The sequence below is a fragment of the Barbatula barbatula genome (genome assembly GCF_947034865.1).
Source record: "Barbatula barbatula genome assembly, chromosome: 23".
Taxonomy (NCBI): domain Eukaryota; kingdom Metazoa; phylum Chordata; class Actinopteri; order Cypriniformes; family Nemacheilidae; genus Barbatula; species Barbatula barbatula.
In genome coordinates this window covers 11,638,402-11,656,917 of record NC_136786.1, presented here as the reverse complement: position 1 = coordinate 11,656,917, position 18,516 = coordinate 11,638,402, and the positions used below count along the sequence as shown (strand labels likewise).

At 37.9% G+C, this 18,516-nt stretch overlaps 1 protein-coding gene across 4 annotated transcripts in view; it reads right to left on the bottom strand.

Annotated features, from left to right (window-relative positions):
• Positions 1-18,344, bottom strand: part of stau2 (staufen double-stranded RNA binding protein 2) — a 78,253-nt gene extending 59,909 nt beyond the window's left edge. The window contains exons 1-5 of one of the 4 annotated variants that reach the window (XM_079447264.1): positions 18,088-18,344; positions 15,945-16,152; positions 15,464-15,594; positions 15,088-15,247; positions 14,319-14,454 (exon numbers count right to left, since the gene is read on the bottom strand). In XM_079447264.1, coding sequence (XP_079303390.1) covers positions 14,319-14,454; positions 15,088-15,247; positions 15,464-15,594; positions 15,945-16,143 — 626 coding nt within the window. In that variant the 5' untranslated portion in view covers positions 16,144-16,152; positions 18,088-18,344. Of the gene's footprint in view, positions 1-14,318; positions 14,455-15,087; positions 15,248-15,463; positions 15,661-15,944; positions 16,153-18,087 lie in introns of all 4 variants that reach the window. The other 3 variants (XM_079447265.1, XM_079447262.1, XM_079447263.1) reach the window with 3 other exon arrangements.
• Between the last annotated feature and the right edge of the window lie 172 nt (positions 18,345-18,516).

The following is an 18,516-nucleotide window of genomic DNA, read 5'->3' as shown; positions in this document are numbered from 1 at the left end:
AATTTAATAACATAAAATGATCATAATAAACATAATACTGCTCTAAAGACTAATTTTAACATAGGAATTAATCATTTATGTATTTTATAGCTTTTTCTACTGAAAATCACATTAACGTAACATGTCCTTATTTGTCTGAATGCATTACAGTATATGTTGTAATTTAAACAGAGTAAAAGTAAACTATTGGACGTTCTACAAGATGTTCTCAAATGACAAAAATTGATTGACAGAATATTCATGTATAATGAAAATGAAGAAATAGTGGACAAAAAATAAGTGTCAATTACTATTATTCTCATCCTCCAGAAAATTTTTATAGGACCGTTTACACACACGCAAAATTGTTTACATTTTGACAAGTTTGATTTTCATGGTAAGAAACACAACTACAGTACCTTTCAAATGGCTACCAGGTTGATAGATTATTTTAGATTTTTCTAGTGAAAACGTAATATTCTCAACTTTTTCTTGCTCATTATCAATACAGCAATATTTCTACATTACATTTTTTTTCATTCATTTCAATTAAAATATACTTTATTAATGTATTTTGTATGATTCATAAAACTTGTTTAGGCATCATGGCTTCAATGTTTTTAAGCAAAACGTGCTATCGAACAGACGTTTTAAATGGGTAAGGTAATGAGAATTTTTAAAGCCTTTTCTTTTAAACTGCCGGCAAAGTTTTTAAATTAATATATTAATTTTAATCAATAAAAAGGACAGTTGTTGATGCAAGTGTTCTTAAGAAAATCACATTTGACACATAAAAAACAAGATTTCGTGAGAATCAGCCACTTCAAGTAACCCAGGCTTTTAAAGGAGTGAAAAACCCTAACCCGTCCGGTACAAGAGTGATTCAGCACTTCTCCCAGAATCCCATGGGGTTCTTCGCTGTGCCGACCACAGACCCTCAGGGGGAGGGGGCAGAGCCTGCCCTCGCATGTCAAGCACAGTCCCAGACACTTGGAGGAAATGCCAAGTGCAACATAGGACTCGGCCAGGATGTCGGGGCGGTCGATTTTCTGGTTACAGGTGCAGGGAGAGTGGCTCGCAGGAGGCCCTTTGTACAACGTGGGAAAGTGGTTCCTGACGCACTCTGAACCACATTAGACCCAATAATCTATCAGCACACACACCAGCCAGGCCTGTCTGGTATGCATTAGAAAGGAACGCTGGCCAAAATAGGAACACCTAGTGCGAGAAAACCACTGAAAGGCAAACATTAGCGTGGTCTTTTATTTGTGCGTGTGAACGTGTGAGGCCGAAGAAAAGATGAGAGAGAGTGAGAAAAAACAGAGAATGAAAGGAGACGGGCAATGACTCAATCAAATGATAACTCACAATGACTATCAAAAGAGACTTTGAAGCTGTGGTTTCAATGGAGCGTTGACTGAGACCTATTGAGACGCTATCAGAAGACATTGCTGTGACATTAAATGACTTGAGATTTAATGAGTCATCAGTGTATTACTTTCTAAAGAATGGCACAAGAAAAATATCAGCCCACAGAAACCTGATGCCGCTTCTTTATTTAGAAGTTGGTATTCAGACATTGTCACTGTTCTCTAATTCTAGGTTTTCTTGATATGGGATTTTGAATAAAATCATGAAATTTAAACAAATTATTATACGTTTTGAGGTCCTGTTTTTCATATAGTGAATGCATATAGAAGGACACAACTTAAAGGTCCAATGTGTAATTCATAGACATAATTATGTCTTCAGAGGTGTATAAAGACCTTACATAATCTATATAAAGTATAAAGATCTTGGAAATCCAAGATTGTTGCGTGTGGCACGCCGTCTGCTGCTCTCTCTTTCGTCCATTATGTTTTTATGTGTGTCTCTTTTACTCACGAGCTGTAAAACAGTGCTGGTCTACGATCACCAAATGCTTATGGACATTAGAAGGGTTTTGAAACTGCCAGGTGTGATATTTGCGTGCCTGGCACTTCATCTCTGCCCACAAACTCATATCTTCCTGTGCATCATTGCTAGAGTTAGGCTGACTTCCCTTGGAAAAGGAAGCTTTGGAGGAAACGAGGAAAGTGGGGTGGAGTTGCTGTTCGCCTGAGATCCTCTGCATGGATACTGTCTCCATTGCCTCATGGGCCTGGTGCACCCTGGAGTCCACTGGATGCATTGGTGTCGATGGCTTCGACCTGTCGTGCCCAGCGTTCTCAACATTTTTTTCGCATCGTCCTCCGCGTGTGCGCCACTGTCGCGTGAATACCATCAATCCTCAACCGTTAAGTCGGGCAACGCAGATCCAGGGAGATTCATCGCTACATAAGATGGCTTTGATCAGCGCACGTTCTATAGTAAATAAAACTTTTTCATTAAATGCCTATTTTGCCTCACATGCTATTGGATGGGAGAACTCACCCACACTCTCCTCGTTGGACTCGTATCATCACTGATCGTTCAAGTGATGAATTCTCCTCCATGTATGTACACTTAACTGCTAATCAGGATATGAACACGTCAACATGTCACGGATGACGATGAACATCTAGGTCTGTTCAATGCTACCTATTCTAACATTTTAAACTCCGTTGCACCACTTAAGGTGAAAAAACATAAGCACAATTTAATACCTTGGCAAAATGACTTGACCCGTTCTCTCAGACAGACCTGTAGAAGGCTGAACGTAAATGGAAAAAAGATAAATTACAAGTGTTATATGAAATTTTGCGTTACTCTCTTTCTGCCCATCAACGAGCTGCTAAGGCTGCAAAGTGTACTTTTCTCTAGGAACTAATTTTAAGAACTAGCTATAAGCCAAATATAATTTTTCCACGGTTGAATCTGTTCTCCGTTTTCTGAGACATCTGTCTCTCTTTGTGAAGACTTTGCACAACATTTTAATGATAAGATTACCCAAATAACATCACATAAATTGCCAGACATTCCAGTCTCCCCTTTAACTTGTTCTGTTTTTGAGCCTGTAAATTTGAATACTCTGACTAAGATTATGTCTACTATCCACTGTGTCCTCAGGATATAATTCCTCCGCGTTTCCTCAGACAAATTATTGAAAGCCTACGCCCCGACATGTTGGCTGTTATTAACAATTGTTTTGATACTGGGACTGTACCTGGTGACTTTAAACTTGGTGCGGCCCCATCTTAAAAAAACAAGTTTGGATCCCACACTACTGGCTAACTTTCGTCCCATTTCAAACTCGTCTTTTTTTTCCAAAAATGTAGAGAAAGTGGATTTAAATAAACTACAAGACTGTCTGACTATCAATTCAATCTCTGAAAAAAAAATATTTTTCAGGTTTTAAACCCTGTCAGCTCTGTTAAGCGTTTTGAATGACAACATGCTAACAACCGACTCAGGGCAGTCTATGGCTCTGGTTCTATTAGATCTCAGCTCTGCCTTTGACTTATTGTTGATCACAATACACTTATATCACATCTCGAAACATGTGTTAGCCTTCGGGGCATGGTGTTGCAGATGTTTCGTTCATATCTTACTAACAGGAGGTATGTTGTTAGTATTGGACACCAATCCTCATCTGAAATATATTTAAAGTCTGGTGCCCTCCAGGGCTCGATTCTTGGTCCGGCACTGTTTTCCCTTTATATGCATCCCGTAGGATCTATTTTTAATAATTAGTATGTAATGTCCTTTCATCTTTATGCAGATGACACAAATCTATATCCCTTTGAAGCGTGATAACAAAAAGGCTTTAAAGCCTATTTAAGATTGTCTGGACAAACTAAAAGTTTGGCTTGTAAGTAATTTCCTAAGCCTTAATGAGAGTAAAAATGAATTTATATTGTTTGGCTTAAATTATGTTGTGAACATGATTTAGAATCTGATTCTCTTGCTACATACAGCACTACATGTACAAAAAATCTAGGTGTTTGGATGACAACAATCTTAAATTTGATAGCAGATAAGTGCTGTGGTCAAGCGCTGTTTTTATCATCTTCGTCTTCTGACGAAGGTGAAGGCACTTTCGATTGGATTACTGCAACTCATTGTAAATCAGTGCACCTCAGTCATGTGTCTCACGTTTGCAGTTGGTTCAGAACGCAGCGGCTTGGCTTCTTTGTGGGAAGCGCAAACATGAGTCTATCACACCTCTTTTGATTTAATCGCATTGATTGCCAGTCATAAGCGCTCAGATCCATGGACTCTGGCTTAATACAAGTTCCCAGGGCACATCTTAAAAACAGAGGTGATTGTGCTTTTTCTGTTGTTTGCCCTAAGTTGTGGAATAGTCTCCCAGTCCACATCAGAACTGCCTAAACTTTTTGGTCAACTTTGGTTGTTTTAAATATGCTATATAAATAAACGTTTTGTTGTATTGTATAATGAAGCGTCATATTTGCATTACCTCAGTATGAGCAATTTCTATCTATATACAATGCAGGTGCCCTTACATGGAATTCGCCATGTTGTTTCTACAGTAGCCCTAAACGGACAAACGACTTTACAGAGCGCGTTTCGTAAATACGTTATCTCTTTCGGCAAAGAAACAAAAGCATGATGACATCCTATTCGTGTGTCACCCTTCGTAGTGCTTTGAAAGGGAGGGGTGAAGTGAGCTGTTGGTTGAAATATATTTTGGCGAACAAAGGTTGCTTTACATTTAATAAAACCAAGCTTCATCTAATTATTACAAATAAAAAAACTGCCATCAAGAACACATGAAAGAATGGATACAGAAACGAAACAAAATTGTTCATATGCTCTAATCTGAAACAGACTCAACTAAGAGCATTGATTCGTGACTTTGTTAGGTATGGAGACGTTGACAGACGCACAACATAACTCCCATGAGTTTCATCGCTAAACAAAAAGATTTGCAGATTTCACACAGAACACACTATTGTGCATGTACCCTTTAAGAAAAAGACAAGACTCCCTTCCTGCAGTTATTCAAGCCAAATCCACCTCAACTCCCCTGAGAGGAGGCTAACGCCCAAATCTTGAGCGGAGTTTCTTAACCCAGATGTCAGATTATGTTTCACCACCACGAGGAAGTATTGGCAATCTTCTCAACAGATACAGAAGTTGTCATAAGGGTTTGATGAATGATGCATTTGGGACCGTGTGTTGTTATGAATGCATAATATCCAAAAAAGGATATGAAATGATAGCATCGACACCAATGGCATCGTTCAGTGACCAGTTCCAAAAAACTCTTGAAAAAGAAAACAAGAGACTCTCAACACAACAAGACACTTTCAAATATAACCTTAAAGGTTCAGTGTACAAAATTTGGTGGTCTCTAGTGGTCGGGTTGTGAATTGCCACCAATGGCTCACTCCGCCCCTCCCTTTTGAAGCACTGCAGAGGCTAACACAAAACAAAGATGTTGACATGTTTTTCGCTTCTCTCTCTCTCTATCAATTTCAATTTACTTTAATGGCATGATTGCGTGTTCTTGCAATATTGCAAAAGCATTGAACATAGCACCTTACTGTCATTTAACTCTATTGTTTGTACTTGTTGTATGTCTTTTGTTATAAGTAAGAGAGAAAATAAAAATCACACAAAATCACACATTAGCAACACATCAATGTGTTGCTTATGAAACAATTAGAAGTGCATGGTGGGCCGCTGATGTCTTTCATCTATCCTGCTTGCATGAGGCTTCAGTTCTGCACTCCTTTACAAAGACAAACATCACTTATGTGAATAGTGTTTAAAGAGGTTTTGACATTTCTAAGTTAAAGGAAGACTCTAAAAGGCCTGAAATCCTGTGAGGATTAAAGTAAGTGAGTATAAACCATTAACATGTGATATGGACTCCTCCAGGTGCATGATAAGACTTATGTCTGACTGAACCATGATGGGCCTCAAATGGATTGTTATTTATGTCCCTCAGACTAACGGTGTGACACAAACCTTTGAGCTTAAAAACACATTGTAGTAACACCAGCTGGCATCTTTATCAGACCTGCAAACTCGTAAGGGGTGAAAAAGGTGACAGCCATACGACTCCTATGGAGCAACAGCGAATCACATGACAATCATTTTGAAAAATATGGATTTTGGACGAATTCGAGATTTTAATTTTTAAAAATTGCCCTCATCTCGCGATCCCAATGCTCCAAGTTGAACTTAAACATCTGAAATGTTCTTCATTTGTCTACATTTTTTGAGAGGTGCGCCTTCCTAAGTCTTTCCTAACACAAAGGATTGAGAAAATAAATTGCGGGACTGATGTTAAGAGAGTTGTTAAGAGCGATAAAGTGCAAGACCTGATTTACATGTTAAGTTAATGCAAAGATGCAATAGACATCCTGCGGCGCAAATGACGCACGTACATTGAGCGTTTCGGCCGTGTGACCTGCATGCACGTATGTTGTGAACCCAGTATGTAATCACGTCACTACTAGCGCAAGCTCCTGATTGGTTAACATGGTTAACTGACATCATCACAAACCCTCTTGTCATTTCAAATCTGTTTGACTTTCTTTTTTCTGCAAGAACACAAAAGAAGATATTTTGAAGAATGTGTTAACCAGAACCCATTTGCATTGATTTGTGTCCATGCAATAGAAGTCAATGGGTGCCGGTGTTGTTCTGTTACCAACATTCTTCAAAATATCTTCTTTCATACAGGGTGAACTATCACATTAAAGACGCTCACAACTGCCCCCGCGACACACTTTACCCTCAGCATCTCTGTCTGGCCTGAAGCCCTGGCACCTCTGCAGAGCACACAATGATTTCCCACTGAGAGAGAAGGGAAAACATGGATCCTTCCTCTTTTCTTTATCCTTGTTTACGCCCCACCCCCCAATGTGTCAAATCCTATCACATTACCAGAACTTCACCACAAATGTGTGTAAGGGAAAATACATAGTGACAAAACGATATCACATGGTGCCCCGCTGGACCACAAAAGGTTTGTCGTCAGGGGGTAAAGCCCTCCTGCATTTGACTCGTCACAGGAGGGGATATGGAAAGGCAACAGGCATGCGAAGCAAACCCCCTGTGAAGTAATGGGTCGTCTTTAGAAAACAATCTCTAATGACATAGAGCAGAACAGGAAGGGGCACCAAGCATGGGACGTTTTTAACAGAATTACTGCATAAAGTGCTGTATTACAGGAATACTTGGCTGGTATCAAATGCGTTGGTAACAAGCCACTTTCAAAACTTTTTTGATGTGAGCACAATAAATCTGCAAATGGTTTTGACTGTAATAGGCATCTGAGCGGATTCATGGTTCGACATTAATTGGCCTATAGCAAAGGTTGATGGCCCATAACAATCGTTGGTACAGCCAGAACAGCACACCAGCCAAAAACCCCTTGTAAAGCCCCTTTACAGCCAACAGCCTGATCCGCCTTTGGACTTCGGACAACACAGTACAGAACATCAGAGTTTTGTCATTTTAATAAAGGTCAGCTAAACCCAAATTCTTCTGTAACGTGTGTTATGGTTGCACTTGCGAACAGGAGATTACAAAGCTTTTGGCTTTTTAATCAGCGTGTTTCCCCTGTTTTATCACTTCAAAAATGCAGAGCTGATTCAAATTCCGACCCTCCCTGATTCTTTACGACTTATTCAAAATGACACACAGCCTTAATGAGGCTCTTTTTGCTAATCTTGAGACTTCGGGTATTGCAGACAGAAGCACCGCCCGTGCCTGATAAAACGTAAAGCTCTTTAAATAGAAATGCGAGAAGTCATCCTATTTCCTGTTAATAAAACAAATTTAGCACCGAGGTTTTAGACTGGACAGTTCCATGCACATATCAACCTTATTGGTAACTTTGTATTAGCACCTATTGTACTATTGCTCTTCGTATGACAAATCGCTTATTGCTCCCTGAACTCTTTGTAAGTCGATTTGGATAAAAGCGTCTGCTAAATGACTAAATGTAAATGTTATGATGAAAAATTCAGTTTTTACAAGTTTTGAGTTTTTTCACCATACTGATAGGTCAGTTGTAAATATTTGGTGGTTTGAGTACGCATCGACTCTCTTAGTTTTTAAAGAATTTCTTTAAGTTTTTCAAAGTCAGGTGAGTGAACTATCAAATCCGTAACGGTTCATATTCCTCATAAATTGGTAGGTAAAACTACTTTATGTTTACTTAAAAGACACCTCGTCTCTATTTGTTGGGTATAATTGTTTTTGGTTTGGACATTTTAATTCACAGAAAACCTACAAAGTACGTTTTTAGTCATATTCATAACCAATTATTTTTTCTTTTTTTTAAAACACAAAACTTGCCTAGACTGATATCAAGGTCACGGATTTGAAAAGCATTTGAAAAGCAATTTTTTATAAATAACTGCATCTGCCATAAATTAATAACTGAATAAATGTCATGTGGAGGTATATGAGAAAAGTTACAATCTTTATTGAAAAGTGTTTAATATATTTACTGTACATCTTGGATGGAAGCCACGAGAGATCAGACCATACAGAAGGTCAGACGTTGAAACATACCCCATGTGAGACACACCTGTGTGGCACATTGAGCACCTGGTGCCAGGCACAGAAACAACCGAGCTTTATGACTCAAAGACCAGCAGCTGTAGGTCACAAAAGCATTAATGCCTCACCCACAAAAAACAATGCCACCATAAATAAATAAAAATATTTCCACAGCGTTTTCCTCAGAGTGCTGGGAAGAAATTCGACTTAAGCAACGACAGGGAGGGAATTACAGAATCATTATCGAGTACCCCAAACACGCATTCACACTGATCAGCCCTCAACTCGAGCCTTACAGGAAGTTGTTCACTGTGACACTCAAATAAAAAGATAAAAGCAGAAAAAAAACCGTTGAATCTATGTCCAGGAGTTGCCGGTTGATTCCGTTGATACGACTGTGAGCTTTGGAGTGATTCACACTAACAAACCACAAGTATGAGGCTGGCCCACAACAGCTGGGCTGACCATGAGATCTCCAGAACAATGAGCTAGCCTGACAGCTCCAGCTTACACAAAAAGACCTCATTTGACCTTGGAGATCCATTACGTGAAGCAGATCCGCAGCTGGGTCGCACAGAAAAAAAGCTCTTAATTGAGCTCAAACACGCTAAAATGAGATGCTACCGATTTAAAGCATGAGGTAAGTTAAAAGGTTATTATTGCTCATACTTAGTGATTTTGTCATGGACGAACTCTGACCCATAACTCACCTGTGGGATAAAAAAAGAAAAAAAACTTACACAAAAGGAGTAACCCAAACCACATCTAAGAGTCAGAATATCATAAACGTCAGGCTGGGATTATTTCATTTAGGCAAGTACCCTAGCAACCACTTAGCATCATCAAGCACCCTAGCCACGCTACAGCAATATCCTGGTAACCACACAAAAGCCCTTAGCAACAACATAGCAATGTACTATATATAATATATCGGAATATACTGGAAAACAAAATGCAGCATATGAAATATATTTAAATGAAGTGCTTTTACGTCTCTATATATGGAAAGCGGCAATTCCTTATGCGTCATTCAATATATTGTAATAAAGTGACAGTTTATCATTCTATATATTTTCAAATAAATATTAAAATATTTAATATATTGCCAGTTAATATACAGAAGAATATATTTTCTTTGCGTAAGGGCTAGCAATCACAAAAAACAGCAAATACCGTTTCATGGGCAAACAAGCATATACATTTACTAAATAACAATAATAAAAACACATAGTTATCCATAAGGTCATTAAAAGCAAAGTGAAAATAAAAAGTCAATTTGCTCCAGATTCATGAGCCGTTCTGCTGTAACCGGAGGGCAGCATATAAAACCCTTGCTTTACGAATTAACAGCAATTTGCTCTGTTTACACAACTTTCTGCCTGGATCCCTGAAACAGAAGCGGAGCCAGGCTCATTTCTGTGTCATATGACCTAATGCATTTTATACTGATATTTGGTAAATAAATGAATATTCTGGCTGCTGTTTATGAGAGGAATAAAAAGCTTTTTAATAAAAGCTTTTTATTAACATCCTTTATGAACTGTGGATTCTGGCAGCTCTTTCGCCCCTGGATATATAAGACTGGACAGACATCATATTGCTGGAATGCTTAATGAATAATCCAGTGAGCTGTTTGGTAGCCTTTTATAAGATATTAATTTAGGTTCATGTATTTTGCATTTTTGTATTTCATATTCATCTATCTTTCAAGGTATATGTTTCATTAGTGCGTTCCTTCGGGATTCAAACCTATCGCCTTGAAGTAGCCAGCGCAATGAAACTGAGTGCTGACTAACCTATTGCTGTCACAAATGGTGATGACCAAGATTCTCTCTCATGGCAAACTTCTGAAGTTGCTCTTATGCAGCGGAGAAAATATTATTAAAGATCATGTCTCAGTTTGTTCCTCAAGGTCAACTGGAAGATGGTGTTGGAAACTTGTAAAACATGAACAAATCCAAACTTGCTATATTCCCTAACCTGCCATTGGTAAGTCTCTTTAGGTAAACAAATGTACATATTAAAAGTTTTATTTATTACCTTGACAAAAAACCTTCGGTTATCGAGATATCTTGTGAAACAACAGTAGCATACGACTTCTAGAATATTATATAACTTCTGCCCACCACAAATATTCACAATAAATGCGGTATTTCTAAGTTTTAGGTAATAAATTAGTTCTTTGTTAATTTATAGTCCTCTAACCTGTTTTAGATCATTTTAGATAATCTGTATTATGCACATTGGTAAGGACATCCCTGAAAGCAAGACCTCCTCTTTCCACTTGCTTTAACAGCATGTGTCTGGCTTGGCAACTTGAATGGTGAAAGTGTCAAGCTAAAGTAAGCGTTAAGTAGAAAGTTGCGTATACTAATTCACAAAAACCCCTCTCCTGAAAAGTGTTTATGATGAAACCTAAATGTTCTCGACGTGTTTCAGTAAGGCCTTCAGGCAGTTGACTCATCTTCTCTGTTTTGAGAAGGATTATTGCATTAATGCATGACTATCTCAATGTCAGTCTCAAAATAACTGAAGCCGCATGGTCACCTAGCCATTATCTTCAGAATGTCTGACAGTGAAGGCCATCGTTCCTAAAATATGACTCGGATGTTACGGGAAAGATCAACTTTGATGAGAAACACTGGAATAATGAAAGTCAGGAGGAGTGATGTGACTAAACAATGTATCTCTTTGTAGTAAGGTCTGCCAAGTAGCACCATCCTATTTAAACAGTAGTGGCCTCTTTTCTCCACCTTCATTTCCTATGAACACAAATCCTAATTTTATGTAAAGTAGCATAACATTTATAACATCTACAGGTCAAATTATTTATAATTTATTTATTATATTATAGTTCAGCAAAACGTGAAAGTCTCACCATCATGTTGATTCAAACCTATAAGGCTTAATTTACCTGAAACACAAGTTATTTAGAAAAAACATGACACAGTCCACATTCGCCTTCAAAAAACAGGGCTTAGGCTGTTAATTCCTAACATTTTACTTATCAACATCTCGTTTTGTGTTTAACAACAGAAAGGAACGAAAACGAATTTGGAACAACATGAGGGTGAGGACATGATAATACAAATTTCAATACAGTCCTTTTTACATTATCCAACATTTATAGACAACCAATCTCATTATAAAGATTACAAAACATTAACATTATCATTTTGCAGACACTTTTATCCAAAGCAACTTACAGAGATTTCTGGGAGCAATAAAGCAATATTCATGGATATCAAAATCGTATTAGCAAAAATGTAGTTTGATTTATGTCACGTATTTAAAGGACAGTTCACCCCAAAAAAAAGTTGTTCCAACTGAGTATAAATTATTTTTCTCTGATGACAACAGAGAAAGATATTGGGAAGAAAGCTTGTAACCAAACAGTTCTTGGCCACCACTGACCATCACGTTGGGAAAAATTACATTACATAAATACGATAACACCTCAAGAGTAAAGAGGCAATTTGCCTCCTTATCTCTGCTCTTCAGTGCTGATCAGATTCCATATCTTTATTGCAAACAAAACAAGCCGAGGTGCTGATTTGGCCTGGGCGGTGACGCATTTCCACCTCTACCGTGCCGACTCACGCCTAAAGACTTTCTTCCTCTGAGCTCTTGCAGTTTTGTGACCGCATGTCAATATCAGACCAGGAAATATCACCGTGAAGGCTTGGCAGCAATTAACCGCATTACAGAGCGTGCTGCCCCAGCATAAGGTTACTGTTATGCCCAAATAAGAGTAGGTGAAGCCGTCCCTAAAATGACCCAAACAATGACCCAAACAAAACAAAACAAATCCCAAGGCAGGTTAATACAAAATACACCATCCATTTCGCTTTCTACCTCAACATGACTGCTCAGGCTTCATTTCACAAAAAGTCTTATTAGTTAACATAAATCTTTTTGTCACAAGGAAATCCTAAAGATAAATGTATGTTTACAGAGCGCAATAATATCTCATCTCAAAACAGTTAAAAATGTATTCCATGTGATATAACCCCTTTAAAGGGACAGTTCAGCCAACAATTCTGTCATAATTCAATTTTTCTAAGATTTTTGAAGAATGTAGGAAAGCAGTTCCTGGGCACTTTTGACTACCATTGTAATTTTTTCCTAACGTGTTAGTCAACGGTGGCAAAGAACTGTTTGGTTACAAGCTTTCTTCCACATATATTTCTATTTTAATCAGAAAAAATAAATGTATACTAAAAACTCGTAGGTGAGTAAATTATGACAGAATTTTTATTTTAGGGTGAACTGTTCCTTTAAGTACATCACATAACTCAAACTACATTTTTGCTAATGGATACAATTTTGATTAACATGCAGGCATTTAGAAATATATGACAAGGCTTTTAATCCCATAATCCCACACGCCATTATTCATCACGATAATGAAACGGGACAGACACAACGTCAATATTCCCAATAAAAGCACCAGTTAAAGAGCTGTGAATCTGTGATGAAGTGAATCTTAGATATGTAACACCGACAACAAGATTTATGTCAACTATGGAGAGGGTAGAAGACTGTGGGGTAAAATATCATTACCACGCTCCTCAATATCCAGAGCAGTCCCCCACCAGGCTCTGTACCAAAATGATGTAATCGCACAAAGGATCCGATTTACTTTGGCTCCTTGTTGTCTTATTATTTCAAAGACTACATCATAGAAACTCTAGCTGGGCAGAGAAGTAAAATATATACATTTTACCATAAAATCTCAGGGCCCTTTAATGCTTTTTGAAAATAGGTTGAGATCCTGTCTTATACAAGACTCAGGTTTCTCACCTCATTTTTGTTCACACAGTGTCCAATGAGATACCATCGAAAGCAAAAGCAAAAGCCTCAATGAAATCCTCAAATAACAACAGGATTAAAGGCTAATGTGTTTTTTAATGTAGTGTAGTTAACTCACTTTTTTTACTAATGCCACTGTGGCCTGTTCTTGACAATAATGCCTTCAAGCTGAATACTTCATTGTCAGTATTTTAGTTTTTTTTTCCCTGAGCAACTACTAAATTCATAGTAAATTAATTTATACCTGCAATGATAGAGTAACAAATGTGGAGCAATACTGCCCCCTACGGGTAGTACACAAAATTTGTCTGTGCTCTTTTCCAGCATTTGAAGGGAGATAGTTCACTCAAAATGAAAATTCTGTTATCATTTACTCACTCTCAGATTGTTACATACCTGTATACATTTCTTTGTTTTGCGGAATACAAAGGAAGATATTTGTAAGAATGTCAGTAACCAAACAGATCTCATCCCCCATGTACTGCCATACTAGGGAAAATAAATACTATAGCAGTAAATGGGGGATGCGGTCTGTTTGTTTACTGACATCCTTACAAATATATTTTGTGTTGCAAAAAACAAAGACATTTATACAGGTTTGGTAGTGAGTAAATGATGACAGAAGTTTCATTTTAGGCTGAACTTCCCTTTAAAGGGGACAATCCGAGAGCACAGATTTACAGACAAGGCCTTTTATCATGAAAGTTTTACGTTGTGTGATCTCAAAAGTGGTAAAAACATCTGTTTGTTATGCATGTTTTTTCTAAAAAGCTCAACTGAATTTGTTTGAGAACATCAGACATGATGCTCTGGTCACAACAATAATCAATTTAATGATCACACTGTAATAGCTGTTGTATTTGTTTCCACAAAAAATACTTCTTGTATTTGTTGAATTCTATTGGTTGGATTTTATCTGGTTGATGGGAACCAGTCCAACATCATTGAATCCTACTGGAATAAGATTTTTAGACCCTACATGACCACTAGATGGCAGTAAAGACAAACAATACTTCATGATACACACTTATTTATAACCAATACTGACATGTTTCAGAGATATCACATCTCTTAAGACTTACCTTTGGTTGAACATTCCTCTGAAGTTGTAATTGGCTCTGTAGTTGGGAATGGGTTTGGGGTCCAGGGGTCTATAGATGGCTGGCTCCCCTCGCTTCATAGCCAAGCCATTCAACTCCACAGTAGGAGTTATACTGCCTGCAAAAAAGCATTTTAACATCTAGTTTACAATCATTCAAAAAAATGAAATATAAATAAATGATAAAGTGACAAAGTCTGTTTTAACTTAGCGGAGTTGTTTGTAATGCTATATTCACAACTGTATCAACTAGATATACAATCTCAACTTTTGAATCTTATTGTTTCTCAGGGTCACTAGACGACAACACCAACTTGAGAAAAGCCATTGAGCCATTGAGAGCTGCTGCATTTTGTTAAAGGGATACTTCACCCAACAATTCTGTCATCATTTACTCACCTTCGAGTTGTTCCAAATCTGTATTAATTTCGTTGCTTGATTCATATAGTAGAAAAAAATACAATGATAGTCAAAAGTGCCCAATAAATATTTGACGTCCTACATTCTTCCAAATGTCTTCATTGAGTTCAACAGAAGCAAAAATTATGATTAAGACATTTTCCTACAATGGGAGTTAATGGGGACAAGATCTGTTCGGTTATAAGTATTCTTCAAAATATCTTTCTCTGTGTTCATCAGCACAAAGAAATTAATACAGATTTGGAACAACTTGAAGGTGAGTAAATGATCTTTTTGGGGGAAGTATCCCTTTAATATTGTCACGGCTGAATGAGTTGAAGGCACCACGATACCTGGGTTGCTGTTGATATCTGCTTTAGGTGAGCGGGGTGGAGGCCGAGGGAGGCTGCTTTCACTCAGGGCATTGGTTGCTGTGGAGTGCTGGGCCTTTTTAATACTGCTCCCCTCTGCCTCCCAAACCTGGTTCCCCAAACACAGCTGCACTGTAAAGACCTGCATATTTATGGTTAACACATACTGTATAGGTGAAGCATGCAATAAAAGTAATAGGGACTGTTATTCGTAATAATAATAACGTTATAGCAGTAATAATTTGCTAATTATTGATCATATTTCATATTGCTAAAACCTTTTCACAATTTGTCTGCCATATTTGGCTCTAGGATGAAGCGATATATTTTTAATCATTAAAAATCACAGTCATTATACCTTAGCATGCGCAGGCCCTTTCTCATTCAGCAGTTTGTATTGAGGTTGAATCCGGTTGAAACGGGCTAACTCATTCACTAGACACATGGGAGTTTTCTCTTTAGGGTTTGCCATGTTTTCTTGAGGAGGGCCTGTCAAAGGGCACAGTTTATTTGAGCTCAAGCTGCTTCCATAAGCATTTGGACACGTAGGCCACACTAAAATGAACAAGTTATGCAAGCTTTACTACAGATTTTGAATAAGCAGATGTTACACTAGAATACATGACTTCTTCTGGCTCTGACACAATACAAATGTGTCAAAATAAACCTTTTTCCCAAAAAGCATATACATTTCTTGATTTCAGTTTGCCAAGCAACTGATTTTTCATTAAACACTGTCTTGTGAACACAGGACATCTATTGTTACTAAAGTAATTTGCAGTATTGAAATGGTCTAAAATGATCTACACTGCATCAGCATGGACATAGAATGCTGGTACCTGATGGGTTGGCTGGTACAGTGGAGTCCACAAAGCCAGAGGCAGGGCAGGGGCAGGTGGGCGATGTGGCTGGCACTGTGCCATTGAGGGTGGGCTGCAGACCCAGAGCTCCTGTGCTGGGCATGGCCACAGAGGGCACCATAGGGGACAGGCCAGGCCCAGACAAGGGGGCTGATGTCTGCACTTTCACTTGAGCCATGCTCTATCACTGTGAAAAAGAACATATTTAACAATCAACAAACTGGACATAACTCCATCATTGAGGAGTTCATTATAAAAATAAAATTGTATAGATTGCACTACTGGATAGGCCGGATTAAGAGTGCTGAGTTTACGGTTGCGATTTAACATAAATACATGGTACTGGATCAATTATTCAGTATCACAATATTTGAAGAGTTTATCAAACTACAGTTGGTTTGTTTTGATTTAAGCCATAATAACTAAAAAAATACAGCTAACTAACACAATAAAGCACAATAAAAACATGATAACATAATAAAAAACATGATTCTTTTAAATATACAAGCACACTTTCAAAAGCTGGGATCCTTAAGAAAGCTTATCCATAATGATAAAACAGATATCATGTCATACAACAAAATCACCAATGCTTTACTATGCATATTGTAACTTTTTGTGTCACATGATATAGGCTACTATTCAACAACATATAGTTATGCGCCTACAGTATGCGGAGGTACAGTATGTAAACCCCGGATGAACTTTAGCAGATTCCAGGGGTACTTGAATTATTTTGTTTAAAGCAGAAAATATGACTCTAATAATGACTTAACAGGAACACATGTCTGGTTTGGTTTACCATGGAATAGTTCCGCACTACGGGCTAAATAAGACAAAATACACACATGTGCTCTCTGAGTTCTTTAGAATGGCTAAGCAAAATGTCTATTTCTAGGACATTATATGAAGTCATGGTCAAGGATATATCACGGACCCAAACAGAATAAGCTGCAGGGTAGTGAAAGCACACTATTTTTAAAATGATGTCTCATTCCCAATCTGACCATTCAAAATGTTGGCAAGCCGTCTGTATTATATCTAAGCTGACCTCAAATAATAGGACTACTGATAAAAAAACAATACAAAAAGTGTATGTGAAAGATTATTGTATTTGGGATTTATACAAAGCAAACAAAATAAATTCTTAATACATCACCATCATGATGACATGTGAACTTTTTTACTCGTTCTCAGTTTGCTTTTTGTCCACTTTCACGATTACTCAACAGGCAGAGTATGTAACCTTCTGAACTACAAAATAACATAACAGCGATACCACCGCTAACTAGAAAGAAATCTCAATTATACATCATACATTCTTTAAGGTTTATATAAATCCCATGACTGCCATCACAATTTTTAGAAACCAATAATATTTCCCTGTCTTCCATGAGAACGGTGACAAGATTGCACATCTTCTTCACGCCGTGACAGCATAAAATACACAACACATCAATAGCCAAACTAGAATTTGGCATATCTACTATATTTAACTGTAAAAACAACCAAACAACGAAAACTAAGACATCTTGAGGGCTCCTATGGGTCAGCATCAAGCCAGTGGAGTGACATATGACCACAAGGATTCATCCTGGACATTAATGCACAGAACCAAAACAGGTGATGATAAGAAAGCTTTATTTGTAAACCCGACTCAAGCGTGCAAGGGAACTAAAGTGAAGTCACGATCTCTTTTCAGCTGTCTGGGTAAATATCTCTATTTATCTCTCTGTCTGTCTGCCGTTTATTGTTGCTGTATAGCCTCGATGAAAGAACTCTACACAACACACAGTTGTGATGATCTACGGCCCTTAACAGTATCTAGTCTAGACCTCTATTTGAAACCCCTATCGCACAACCGAACGAGGCGTTTATGGCGTCCAAAACACTGTCAGCACCCGGGCATTTGAAACACAGCCTTTTCCTTTCTAGCAAGCAGGCCACCGGGTCTGAACTCAGCTGGGAATGTACAGACATCATGGCTGAACGGCTCAATGAACCCCCTTATATCTGAACTATGCACATCGACTCAACAACCAAACGACAGATCGCAGTTTCAACTGTTATTATGAATTCATCGCTACTTCAAACGACTACCGAGTTCATGATATTTCTTTACCTTCGTCCAGGGCCAGACCCCAGTTACACCTCCAACATTGGCAAACACTAAAGAGAACTGAGGATAGGAGCAAACCACCGTGTAAACAATGGGATTTTCTTCCAAGAAAATGTGAAAACGTGAATTATACGTGTTTGTATTTATAGAATACAGGTAAGACAGGTCTTAGTTTCAAGTGTATTAAGGCAGAAAACGTTTTGAAAATACTGTAGTGAAATAATTGTGCATGGCGCAATAAGAGCGCACCCCTCCTCTGTGGCATAGATGGAACAGTCCGGGGTCCTGCGATGAAATCGTCCACAACTACATCTTTATCAAATGTCTTGAAAAAAACACGCAAGCCTATTTTATTTTGAGGCATTAACACTGTACATTTTTTTGTGTACTTTAGTAGATTAGATTGTTTGTGACTATATTTTAAATTTTGCA